The following is a 14,163-nucleotide window of genomic DNA, read 5'->3' on the forward strand; positions in this document are numbered from 1 at the left end:
ATGCAAAACGAATTCCACCAGTGATTCACAATTCAATTACATTCTTGCCCACTATCTTTCTGTGAGAAACAATGATCCACGTTCCCGTAAATTAGTCAAATTCGGAGGCTGATAGTAGGCTATTTTGAACATCTGATTAGTTAACTTACTTCTTGTATTTAGAGATTCGTTTTGTTTAAAGTTTTAACACACAGCAATAGACCTACATAAATTCATCCATGTTCTATAATCCTAATGTCAAAGACTCCCATAAGGCAACTTTTCTGAAACATTATAGGAAGGTCTTCAATTAAAATGTTGAACAAATGACATAATTATTCTGATAGAGACCTAATACAGTGAGTCAATAACCCTATACAATTCGCATCGTTTATGCAACTTTCTCACAGTCACCCTAAAGCACAAGTTAAAAGAAAGGTGTGGGAGGATTGTTTAGCATCTGATAGACCAGTATACAAAGCATCCCAGGCTAAGGAGACCGTCTGTGTCCAATTCCAAGGGTCCAAGCGTCCTCATAAGTTGTAACCGGCCCTCATAAACACCTCAGAGTATTTCCTGTTCACCTTGTACTGATCAATAAAAACCAAGCAGGCCTTTTTACAGAACTGCCTCTCAGGGATGACGTCTTGGGAGAATGCACAGGATTTGATGCTGCTGAAACTTGAAACACATCCAAAAATCACAAATCAAATTGGGGCCCCTGTCATCATGGCCATCACTGCTAATTTGATTTGTAAGGGTTACTGTTTTATCTATGAGCTATTGTATATGTTTTAGTCTGTTTTTTACGCTACTCTGATGAGGGACAATCAGTGTGTCATTTTGGACATTGAATCAAGATTTAGTTCTGCCTCTTGTAGGAGAATGACTGAATATCTAAGCGAGAGAGAACGAGTGCTGGTGCTCCACTTGGAACAATGACAACCATAAGGAAATTACCTGCCATGGCAACAGATTGTCATTGCAATTGTCACATGCAGGTCGCTTTGCTTCTTTAGTGGAACCTAGTGATGTTGACAACAGTAAGAGGGTCTGTCCAAGACAATATTACTGGTAGAAGTAGACGGATAAAGTATAATCGTTTCATTGTGTGTGAGCTGTGGAATTAATGCCTCAAACAAACAATACAGTGACATTGGATTTAGCCAATGTATCAGCATCCAATCTACACAGGTCTGCATACACAAAATAACATAGCTAGATACAGTGGGGGAAAAAAGTATTTAGTCAGCCACCAATTGTGCAAGTTCTCCCACTTAAAAAGATGAGAGAGGCCTGTAATTTTCATCATAGGTACACGTCAACTATGACAGACAAATTGAGAAAAAAATATCCAGAAAATCACATTGTAGGATTTTTAATTAATTAATTTGCAAATTATGGTGGAAAATAAGTATTTGGTCACCTACAAACAAGCAAGATTTCTGGCTCTCACAGACCTGTAACTTCTTCTTTAAGAGGCTCCTCTGTCCTCCACTCGTTACCTGTATTAATGGCACCTGTTTGAACTTGTTATCAGTATAAAACACACCTGTCCACAACCTCAAACAGTCACACTCCAAACTCCACTATGGCCAAGACCAAAGAGGTGTCAAAGGACACCAGAAACAAATTGTAGACCTGCACCAGGCTGGGAAGACTGAATCTGCAATAGGTAAGCAGCTTGGTTTGAAGAAATCAACTGTGGGAGCAATTATTAGGAAATGGAAGACATACAAGACCACTGATAATCTCCCTCGATCTGGGGCTTCACGCAAGATCTCACCCCGTGGGGTCAAAATGATCACAAGAACGGTGAGCAAAAATCCCAGAACCACACGGGGGGACCTAGTGAATGACCTGCAGAGAGCTGTGACCAAAGTAACAAAGCCTACCATCAGTAACACACTACGACGCCAGGGACTCAAATCCTGCAGTGCAAGACGTGTCCCCCTGCTTAATCCAGTACATGTCCAGGCCCGTCTGAAGTTTGCTAGAGTGCATTTGGATGATCCAGAAGAGGATTGGGAGAATGTCATATGGTCAGATGAAACCAAAATATAACTTTTTGGTAAAAACTCAACTCGTCGTGTTTGGAGGACAAAGAATGCTGAGTTGCATCCAAAGAACACCATACCTACTGTGAAGCATGGGGGTGGAAACATCATGCTTTGGGGCTGTTTTTCTGCAAAGGGACCAGGACGACTGATCCGTGTAAAGGAAAGAATTAATGGGGCCATGTATCGTGAGATACAGAGTGAAAACCTCCTTCCATCAGCAAGGGCATTGAAGATGAAACGTGGCTGGGTCTTTCAGCATGACAATGACCCCAAACACACCGCCCGGGCAACGAAGGAGTGGCTTCGTAAGAAGCATTTCAAGGTCCTGGAGTGGCCTAGCCAGTCTCCAGATCTCAACCCCATAGAAAATCTTTGGAGGGAGTTGAAAGTCCGTGTTTCCCAGCGACAGCCCCAAAACATCACTGCTCTAGAGGAGATCTGCATGGAGGAATGGGCCAAAATACCAGCAACAGGGTGTGAAAACCTTGTGAAGACTTACAGAAAACGTTTGACCTGTGTCATTGCCAACAAAGGGTATATAACAAAGTATTGAGAAACTTTTGTTATTGACCAAATACTTATTTTCCACCATAATTTGCAAATAAATTCATAAAAAATCCTACAATGTGATTTTCTGGATCTTTTTTTTCTCATTTTGTCTGTCATAGTTGACGTGTACCTATGATGAAAATTACAGGCCTCTCTCATCTTTTTAAGTGGGAGAACTTGCACAATTGGTGGCTGACTAAATACTTTTTTTCCCCACTGTAAGTCAATATGGTCCATCCTAATTTGCAAGGCAATATGATTCTGCATGTACGTAGCTATATCTCCAAATGGGATTGGGAGGTAGGGAAGCCAGGGGTATTGATCATGTATGGATTTTTAAATAGGGATCTTTCACCATCTCCATTAGCAAACCTGGATAATGTTTCACTTGACAGATATGAGCCGTATTGGAAATTCCAGGCAGAGATGTTGTGTGGCCTCTGCGGTCTCACTGCTCCTCACAAGGGGCCGTCCAGGGGATGGGTATGAGGGGGAGGGGTGGTTTAAAGGTACCGCTTACTTCATTTCAGTCAGTCAGTCACTCTCCACTCTCTCCCTCTCACTGCCCCTCTTTGTTTTGGCTTAATGAGCTTCTTGTATCTACACTTAAAAGGACAGCCCAGGTCCTTTTTGCCTGAGGGCAGCCATTAAGACTAATAGCGCTGCTGACTAATATCTGGACTGGAGCTAGCAGAGTGGCCTTTTCAACGAGGGTGCGTTATGCCCCCTCTCGCTCCCTTATACTGTACGTAACATCCATGTGAGAATGGCATTTAAAGTGGGTATTAATCTATCTATGTACTTAATATCTTAGCTTGAAACTTACTAAGTTCTGAAAATAGGTCGAGTTGAATATAAACTTTTGTTTAATGTTTTGAGAGCTCCACAGACACAAAAAATTAGAGGGGATGTACCCATTTTCCGCTTGATTGATACACTCTGGTTTTCATTCAGTATTATATTTCTGACAGGCTAAACTCATTTCCATGAGCGTTACAACAGAGGGAATAAGAGCTGGGTCTCGCTTTACTAAAACCAACGCTTCAAAGAGAAACTGAGAGTAAATATTAAAGTTGATTGATTTATTACAAAAGCCAGGTACAGATGTAGGATCTTAATTTGCAGGATTGCAATCAGGGCATGTAAAACTTGTAGTGTATTTGAGGTTTTAAAAGGCTTCTAAAGTTTGTAATTTCCACTTTGATATTTCAGACTTGATTTTCCCTTACGAAAAGTGTATCAACCCCTACAAAAATTTCCATTAATTATAATCCATATAATAATTCACATTTCCTGTTGCTGCAGGATTCTTTTCCTGCTGTAGCAAACTGGCTCAAATTAAAATCCTAGATCTGTAAGAACTGGGGCTACTGTTATTTACCCAAACAAACAGTTTCCTGGATACTACCACAAGTTAGTCACTGGTCATTGTCCTGTAATTTATACATTGTACAGTTACAGGAAGAATGGTTATTTATGGGAATGAAAAGGTCTCTCTATGTCATTGTAAGTGTAAGTGACAGTCCTCCCAATGAGACTGAGCAGCACCACCATCATGTCCCACAGATCAGGCAACATGTGGCTTCTTCACCTGGCAAATGCTGTTGCCATGGTTTTGACAGTTAGGGGTTCATGCAATAGCATTGCAGTTTAGCAGCCATAGCTATAGCAAAGCTGCTCCTTGGGCACATCTGCGATGGCTGGCTGCCTCTCCTTAATCCAGACATGTAACTGGTGCACCTGCTGCTGCTACCAGGGGTTAACTGACAGCTAGCTAGCTGAAAGGACCTGCTGCTGCTACCAGGGGTTAACTGACAGCTAGCTAGCTGAAAGGACCTGCTGCTGCTACCCGGGGTTAACTGACAGCTAGCTAGCTGAAAGGACCTGCTGCTGCTACCAGGGGTTAACTCACAGCTAGCTAGCTGAAAGGACCTGCTGCTGATACCAAGGGTTAACTGACAGCTAGCTAGCTGAAAGGACCTGCTGCTGCTACCCGGGGTTAACTGACAGATAGCTAACTGAAAGAACCTGCTGCTGCTACAAGGGATTAACTGACAGATAGCTAACTGAAAGAACCTGCTGCTGCTACCAGGTGTTAACTGACAGCTAGCTAGCTGAAAGGACCTGCTGCTACTACCAGGGGTTAACTGAAAGGACCTGCTGCTGCTACCAGGGGTTAACTGAAAGGATCTGTTGCTGCTACCAGGGGTTAACTGAGTGCTAGCTAGCTGAAAGGACATGCTGCTTCTACCAGGGGTTAACTGAAACGACCTGCTGCTGCTACCAGAGGTTAACTGACAGCTAGCTAGCTGAAAGGTTAACCTATGACCTATTGTATATCCTGGGGATTGAAGCTCACCTTCTTTTGACATCGGTCCCTCTCTTTAAGTTTTGGGCGTCATTCCTTGGTTACATCATGATGACATGCTTCCTCCTGGTTTTAGATATGATTAGATTTACAATTATGTTTTACAGTATGATTTGCTTAGAAACAAAGGCTGGGAAATTGTTGGTGAGCTGTTGTTTCTTTATCTGCCTTAAAATGCAACACGTTTGCATGTTGGTCTTTTTGCTACAATATGAAACCCAGACACTAGGGGTTGTAGGTAGTGGAGAACAGTACTGAAATGAAAAAATCTTCTTCTGTTCCCACCAGCCAATGGGTATGGCATGACTGGATTGGCCTCCCTGTTCTTAGGTACCACTTAGCGGGTTATTGATCAGTCACTCATTCACACACACACACACACACACACACTGGGATCCTTGTGGGCCCTTGTCTCTTAGCCGTCTGGGGATGCCACAGGCTTGATGCAGTCCTGCTGAGATCACAGGCCTCCAGTAGGGACAGAACCACAGGCTATGTGTTTGTGTGTGTGTGCGTGCGTGCGTGCGTGTGACCGTATGTACAGTGGCTTGCGAAAGTATTCACCCCCCTTGGCATTTTCCCTATTTTGTTGCCTTAGAACCTGGAATTAAAATGGATTTACACCACATGCCTACCACTTTGAAAATGCAAAATATTTTTTCTTGTGAAACAAACAAAAAATAAGACAAAAAAACAGAAAACTTGAGCATGAATAACTAACTATTCACCCCCCCAAAGTCAATACTTTGTGGAGCCAACTTTTGCAGCAATTACAGCTGCAAGTCTCTTGGGATATGTCTCTATAAGCTTGGCACATCTAGCCACTGGGATTTCTGCCCATTCTTCAAGGAAAAACTGCTCCAGCTCCTTCAAGTTGGATGAGTTCCGCTGGTGTACAGCAATCTTTAAGTCATACCACAGATTCTCAATTGGATTGAGGTCTGGGCTTTGACTAGGTCATTCCAAGACATTTAAATGTTTCCCCTTAAACCACTTGAGTGTTGCTTTAGCAGTATGCTTAGGGTCATTGTCCTGCTGGAAGGTGAACCTCCTTCCCAGTCTCAAATCTCTGGAAGACCAACAGGTTTCCCTCAAGAATATCCCTGTATTTAGCGCCATCCATCATTCCTTCAATTCTGACCAGTTTCCCAGTCCCTGCCTGGATGGTGTTCTCGGGGTGATGAGAGGTGCTGGGTTTGTGCCAGACATAGCGTTTTCCTTGATGGCCAAAAAGCTAAATTTTAGTCTCATCTGATCAGAATACCTTCTTCCATATGTTTGGGGAGTCTCCCACATGCCTTTTGGCGAACACCAAACGTGTTTGCTTATTTTTTTCTTTAAGCAATGGCTTTTTTCTGGCCACTCTTCCGTAAATCCCAGCTCTGTGGAGTGTACGGCTTAAAGTGGTCCTATGGACAGATACTCCAATCTCCGCTGTGGAGATTTGCAGCTCCTTCAGGGTTATCTTTGGTCTGTTTGTTGCCTTTCTGATTAATGCCCTCCTTGCCTGGTCCGTGAGTTTTGGTGGGCGGCCCACTCTTGGCAGGTTTGTTGTGGTGCAATTTCTTTCCATTTTTGAATAATGGATTTAATGGTGCTCCGTCGGATGTTCAAAGTTTCTGATATTTTTTTATAACCCAACCCTGATCTGTACTTCTCCACAACTTTGTCCCTGACCTGTTTGGAGAGCTCCTTGGTCTTCATGGTGCCGCTTGCTTGGTGGTGCCCCTTGCTTAGTGATGTTGCAGACTCTGGGGCTTTTCAGAACAGGTGTATATATACTGAGATCATGTGACAGATCATGTGACACTTAAATTTCACACAGGTGGACTTTATTTCACTAATTATGTAACTTCTGAAGGTAATTGGTTGCACCAGTTTTTATTTAGGGACTTCATAGCAAAGGGGGTGAATACATATGCACGCACCACTTTTCCTTTATTTATTTTTTATAATGTTTTTTTCATTTCACTTCACCAATCTAGACTATTTTGTGTATGTCCATTACATGAAATTCAACAAAAAAAATCATTTTATAATTACAGGTTGTAATGCAACAAAATAGGAAAAACGCCAAGGGGGATGAATACTTTTGCAAGGCACTGTATGTTTGAGTGAGTATGCGGGGGGTGGTTCTGGAACTGCCTGAACAAAAGCTCTTTCTGAACAATTAGCATCGCTAAAAAGGACATCTCTTCCTCCATTAGTGCTACCACGTGCCCCCCATCACTCCATTGTGCAGATAATTCAATCACCCACCCCAGGCCTCCCTCCTTCTCTATAACAAAGAGAGAGAGAGAGCTCACTGATCCACCACCCCCTGCAGCTAAAGGAAAGCCCCTCGTCTCCCCAGCTAGACTACAGCCTGTTTATTATAAGCTTCTTTTCATTACAATATTGTGTTAAAATCACTAGCTGGACTGATTGGTTGACTATAAAAGCTCACTCTATAATAATGTAATATGATTATGATACCATTATGATAATAACAATGACATACTCATTACCTGTTATCGACACCGACGCATTGTTCAGTCCTGACATACTCATAAGGGTGTAATGACAGTAGGTATTACTAAGCCACATAATAGCATTTTTACAATAGAGGTATTTTCTAGGATCATACCCACATGTTCCACCTTTCCGATGAGCTGGCATTACTTGCATCACCGCTCCCAGTGATTGTACAATATGTCCTTGAAGACTGAATGTTCTGTATATGTGGTCACTGGTTAGTCACAGTAGAGGAACTGACCCCACTTACCTTTCCCAGGACTGGTATATGCCACTACATACAGAGGCTCTCTAGAGAACTATTTTTAAGTATGCCTGATGGCTGTGCCATCCCCAGACACAATTCCAGCTTATCAGCTATCACTACAAACAAAGCCAATGTCACTACTACAACCACTCGCAAAAACATAGCCTAGCGAAGTGGGGCTGCGATGTGACCCTCTGCTCCAGAGTTGTCTCTCTTTTTTCCGTTCTCCCCCATTTTGTTTTATTGTTGGGGGAAGTGTGCTCCAGCCTGATTAGCATCGCTGTTTCCTCCTTTCCCATAACCTCCAGACCCCAGCAGGCTGCCTGTTTACTCGTAGAAAAGACGTGCCCCTCATCAGAGGCTACCCCCCCCCCCCCTCCTCCACAATCTCTCCCCCCTCCCCTCATCCCTCCCTCCCTCCCTCCCTCCTTCCCACCACCCCCAGCCCTGGCCCTGTGACTTCTTTCCCCTTACCTCTCCCCCTTTTCTCCCCCCTCCCTACTATCCAGCTGTTAAATCACATCAAATAAAACCCAGGCCAATGGTCCCTGGGTTCCATATCACAGCTGTGTGTTCTAAATGGGAGTGTATGTTTAAATGTACAGTGAGATCATGAGTGCCTGGGAGTGGATGTGTGTGGAAGTGGGCTATTTACTGAAAGGGAGGATACAGTAATACAATACATGCCAGAGAACTGGAGTGAATTTAATGAATGGATATGTGGGGTGTGAGCGACTACCGGAAGTGTGTGTGTGTGTGTGTGTGTGTGTGTGTGTGTGTGTGTGTGTGTGTGCATTTCTGGGTTTCAGTGAGACTGTGCAGCACACACACAGTGGATCTCTAAGAGGGCGTTTATGATCAGACCCAGCGGTGTGAGAGTGGCCAGCTTTCTGTGAGAGATGAGTGGAAAGGAGATGTAAAAGATGTAAAAGAGAGGAGAGTGGGGGGTATTGTAAACAGTGCTATGGCATGGCGGATGTCAGAAAGCTGTATGTGACAGTGGGCTCGGGCCAAACATGCAAAGGCCCTTTAACATACAACATCCCTTCACCACATCAGCTCTTAGCTCTCTCGCACAGGTTACTGTAACAACATGCTATAAATCCACAAAGTCCAACAAAGTCATCTCATGTAAACTAAAAGGGTGTTACAGTACTGTATGAGGAAGTCAGTCTTTCAAACTTTGAGTTGTGTTACTCTATCAAAAGTAAATAACATTTTCATTACTGGCCCCAGTACTCAGTTCACCTGTGCTGATATTATGTAGCTGCCATTTCTGTGAAAGGGAACCAGGGCAGATTGTATTGGCCGAACACATAGTGAAACAGAAAGAGGTTCTTCACAAGTTGTATAATGTATTGGACATTCTAGGTGGATACTGACACACAGGCGGTCATTTTCCATCATGTTGACCTGACTCAACAGCAGTTGAGGTGGTATCTGTGTTTAATTGCATTGGTTCCATGAAAGGAAAAATGTAATACCTGTTCAATATGGCATTGATTAATTGTGCACTGTGACTTGGGCTGTAAAATATGAAAGGGAAGCACACACAAACGTGTTCAAAGCTAAGCAAGGTGCAGGAGTGGCCTCATAAGCGGGCCAAGCTTACACACATGGTAAAGTGTGGCTTCAGGAAAGAAAGAGCACGTCTGCTGGTGGTACAGTCAGCCAAAGAAGACTTCTTCACATCTATCCTTACTAGTTGATTTTCAGTAGGTTATTGAAATGATCTCAAACGACTCTGGTTAAGAAGTCAAAATATTTAAGTTTGAGAAACATATGGGTCAGATCAACAGTTTCAGGCAGTGGAGTGTGTCAAGGGTTACTGACCTGGTTTGGAGGCTTCAGCTCCATATACTGGGAGGCTACACAACAACATGTAAATGACACTCTGTGGGGTCACTAAATTACTCTAATTTCCTCTACAGGTGGTTGCATTGCGCGGACCAATGAACGGCAGTGGTTTACTTGATCACCATCATGAGGGAGAGGAGGAGTTCAACTGGAGGTCGTTTTTTTCCACTTGATAATGTTTATGTCAACGGTTTAGCATTGGAAGCACTGGAGGCTCCAAAGGAGTGTGTCTCCAGCAACAAACATTAGCAAATCCCATCAGATCCATCCCCGACCCAATCCCCCGAGGGGAACCAGAGGCTTGGGAAAAAGACGGCCGCCCTTTGGCCCTCCTGCCCCCTGCATCCAGCCTGGGAGGAGACGGAAGAAAGCTGCTGCCCGGCCTAAGCACCCCCCCCACTCCCCCCCATGGCGTGTGTCCCAGTCCCCTGAATAAATCACTCTTAAGAACGAGGGAGGCCAGAGTCAAGTCAAACAGAGGCAACGCACTGGGAGGAATGTTCCAGTTTAAAATAATCTGCAGAAAAAAACGAGTGCAGGAAGAAAAATGCGGGGCATGTGGCTGTCCCCAGAGGAGGAGAGGAGGAGGCATCTGGTAAAGGCATTGGCCCTGGGATCAACGTCACCATGGTCCCCAGGGAGGAGAAGACCCACAGAGGTCTCCGGGGCCGCTCAGCTGGCCGCTCTGCATGCAGCACTCTGGAGCAAGACGGACTGCCTGGATTGGTGTGTGTGTGTGTTTGCGTGTGTTTGCGTGTGTGTCCATGTAAGATGTGGGGATGGGGGGTGTGTGTGCCTGTGTGTCACAGTTCATTTGCCACACCCCTCCACACAAAGTCCTTTGTTTCCAGTGAACACATAATTCACAATGAACAATATGTTTCACCCCAATCTCATTTCCATTTTACCCCAATCTAGTTTCCATTTATATGAGGCAATACATGTGTTCCTTTGTGAAATTTAAAAGGCATATTTTACTTTGCTTGGTTAATTTACTGTATTAAGTGCAGTGACATGAACAAACAGGCAAAAAAACAGTGTTCTATAGGATTTGGTCTTAGTCAGAGGCTTACTTTGGCTCCTACCTGTGGGTGCGAGGTCGTGTCTGTTGGGGACCTCCTGCAGGGTGACGTCCTGGAGGTAGAGGGGTCTGGATGGGGGGTAGTGCTGCTGCTGCTGGGGGTGAACCACCATGCCAGGGAGCTGGGTCAGTGGTCCCATAGCCACCCCTCCACTCTGCCTCTGTGAAGGCAACACACAGCAGGGGGTTAACTCACTGGGCCTGGACATGGTCTAGGCTGGGCGAAATGGCCAAAGTATCATATCACAATATGTTTCTTATTTTTGATGGTATGGCGGTATTTGGTGGTATTTTATTTTTCTGAATAATATACATTTGAAATCTGTTTCATGAGTAGTGCATGACCCGAGGATGGCAACAAATGAATTCTAAGTGGTTTTAATGGGCTTTCTCCATTCTAATAGTTTTACACTCAACCAAACTAGGACAAAACTGAAAGTGAAGTAGTCCAATTTGTAGAATTTTTCATTTATTTAGCACTGTACTAAATTACCTTTATAGATGGTATTGTAAAAATCCATACCAGTATACCTTAAAAGACAATGTATCGCCCAGCCCTAACCTGGTCCCTACAGCAACAGCAAGGCACAGATGCAGTATACAGTATCTCAACCTCACGTCTTGTTTACTTTTAAACTGTGTTTACTTACTGTACATAATGTGAGTCAACAGTTTACTGACTTACTGTAAGAACGTCAATGAGCTCGATTGTATGGGGGGAAGAGACCAAGCTAGAGTTTTAAAAATACTATTTTGGAGTGGAGCTGGTTTTTTTTAATGCTTTCCATACAGATAAAACAAAAGCTAAATTTGATTCAATAGGTTTATCTTTGTTTCATCCTGTTGATCACAGCAACGTTCGCATGTGAGATTGGACTGAGGGGAGGTCCAAAGTGAATGAGTAGTTGGGAGGAGGACCAGATATGAATACTATATGTATGTGGATACAAGAGATATCAGGAGAGTATAAAACGGGTCAGGACTATTCTGAGAAAAATGTCCATTGATAATCACACTAAGCAAAGCACATGGAACATGATGCAGTTATGATGCACTACTTCAAGATATGGGTGTTTATACTCTGGTAATACTCTGGAAATGACATTTGATGCATACCTGGCAGGGATGTGATGACCAGTAGCAAGAAGCATAGGAGCCTCCACAGTAGCAGTTTCCATCGATCAGCTTTATCAGCTCACCATAGGGACAATAGTGGTGGCTCCTGTAACCCCACCACTTAACTGACTACCGCCTGGTCGGTCCTAGGAGCAGAGACCTCAGATCAGGGTACCTGACTGACTGCCCATCTGATAAGGACTCTTGTTAAAGCGATGCAGGGTTTATCAGTAGGCTGTCAGCTTTACAGCCAGCTAATAGTGAGTGAGAGGGGACTAGGGAGCCTAATCTAGGGAAGTCTCTAGGGGGTACGTGGGCCGATGACGGCACTATCAGTCCAGTCTGGCAGGGAGAGGGGAGTGATAGCCAGGGGAAGCGGGGCAGTCGTATCGGCACTGTAAAGCACAGGAGGTTGGGAGCACCTTAATTGGGGAGGACGGGCTCGTGGTAACGGCTGGAGCGGAATAGGTGGAATGGTATCAAATACATCAAACACATGGTTTCCATTTGTTTGATGCCATTCCATTAGTTCTGGTGTAGCCATTATTATGAGACGTCCTCCCCTCAGCAGCCTCCACTGCTGTAAAGTGATATTGGAGGTTCAGCAAAAGTAGGTTGCCGGGAGTCCTCCATCCCTTGTGTGGATGAACCTTTGAGGCCAGACATCTGATATGTAAAAGTAGGAGAGTCAGGGGCAATTCAACTACAGCCTCTTCCACAGTCTTTCCTTACAGGACATGGTCACAAAACATGGAAACTTCGGCCATTTCTTTTCCTTTGCATCCAGAATAACATGAAAAATTATCAAGGAAGAGGGCAGGGGAATCAGAGGCCCTTCTCTACTAATACAGTGGCAACCCGGGTTCACCTTTTGACCACGTCTGGCCTCGGGTACAGTAATCTCAATTTCAAAGGCAAGCAGAACCACACGAGCCAATTAGGGGCGAGGGAGCTTTATCCCTCCATGTTTTGTACTGGAGCCAGGTTGGGTTGATATTTGCATGTGACCTCATCCTCTTTGTCTAACGGGGCTGCATTCTGCATACAAATGGGAACATTTCTGCCAGAGCTTCTCAGCCTTCACCTTTCAGAGCTCACCTGACAGGAATCCCAATGTCCCTGATTCCTGTGATCTGACAGGCTGTATTCATATGGACCTTTCAATTGGAAGGCGTTAAAAAGACTGTGTTTACAAATAGCCTAAATAGCCTGCTCTATAGCACATCAAGATGGTATTACGTGGTATAAAGTGTTGTGTTGTTCTGTGGGGGTGCTCTGCATGGCTCCAAATAGACTCAGTGATGGTTGGGCCTCACACTTCTAAGTATTTACTGCCAACATGGTTAGGTGGTAATAATTGTTTTGCAGAGCAGGTTTCACAACTTGGTCTTTGTCAAGGTTTATGTTGTCCATGAATGCATTTACTTTTTACATCTCTTATTCTACCTCAGCCTCCCAAGACAATGTCTACCTTATATTCACCTCTGGTCCATAATGGTCTAGAATGAAGAACTGAAAGTGGCATTTTTTTTAAACGACAACTAAAGTGCCCATTTTTTATAGTAAACCTTTACAACGCTCCAGTGTTGAACTAAGATGACATGGACAGTCAGTGTTGCGGTAGGTAGGTTGATGGAATCCAGAGGTGCCTTGCTAACACACTCTTGCACACTCCTCCTACACTGTGGCGTGTGGTAGGTAGCTAGCCCGTCCACGGGCTGTAACAGCAGTGGGATTTATGGTGGTCGGGGTCTTACCATCGCTCCCAGACGGTCACAGGGGTGAAGGGTCGGGTAGGAGGAAACTGGATCCATGTAGTAACTCATCCTGGGGTCTGGATGAAGCAGCAGGCCTGTGGAAGGGATCAGCAAACAAACAGCCGAGGCGGGGGCCCTATCAATCACACACTTTATACTGTGTGTGTGACTACAATAACCTGCCACCACCACACACTGCCCTGTGTAACATCTAATGCAGACATCCCAAACAACGTTGTTAGAATTCTTCCTTTTTCCAATGTTGCCTTTAAATGACATAATCACTTGATGGAAAAGGGTTTAGAAATAGAGGATCTTCAATGAACAACAGCTTGATCGTTTCCACACAAAAAATAATAATATGCACAGACAACAATGCAACAACAGATACTAAATTCTAGTCTACAACATTCCAGTCAAAATGATAATGAATTCAGTTGCTATTGTGTCTCCATATTTGGACATTTATATGAGGCAGATTTTTTCAATATTCAGGGATGAACATGTTTAGTCCCACTATCTCCAGTGTTGATAGGTGAACATTTGACTGATGTTCCACCCCCTCCCTCCCTCCCTCCCTCCCACTCTCCTTGCTTCCCTCCCACTCACTTTGGGCATCTCTTTATCATTTGTTT

The 14,163-nt window shown here is 44.2% G+C and overlaps 1 protein-coding gene across 1 annotated transcript in view; it reads right to left on the reverse strand.

Moving 5' to 3' along the window:
• Nucleotides 1–14,163, reverse strand: part of LOC311105832 (protein C-ets-1-like) — a 51,262-nt gene that overhangs the window by 36,274 nt on the left and 825 nt on the right. The window contains exons 2-3 of the mRNA XM_084148041.1: nucleotides 13,529–13,623; nucleotides 10,660–10,816 (exon numbers count right to left, since the gene is read on the reverse strand). Coding sequence (XP_084004167.1) covers nucleotides 10,660–10,816; nucleotides 13,529–13,597 — 226 coding nt within the window. The 5' untranslated portion in view covers nucleotides 13,598–13,623. The remainder of the gene's footprint in view (nucleotides 1–10,659; nucleotides 10,817–13,528; nucleotides 13,624–14,163) is intronic.

The sequence above is a fragment of the Coregonus lavaretus genome (assembly GCF_964263955.1).
Source record: "Coregonus lavaretus genome assembly, chromosome: 30".
Taxonomy (NCBI): domain Eukaryota; kingdom Metazoa; phylum Chordata; class Actinopteri; order Salmoniformes; family Salmonidae; genus Coregonus; species Coregonus lavaretus.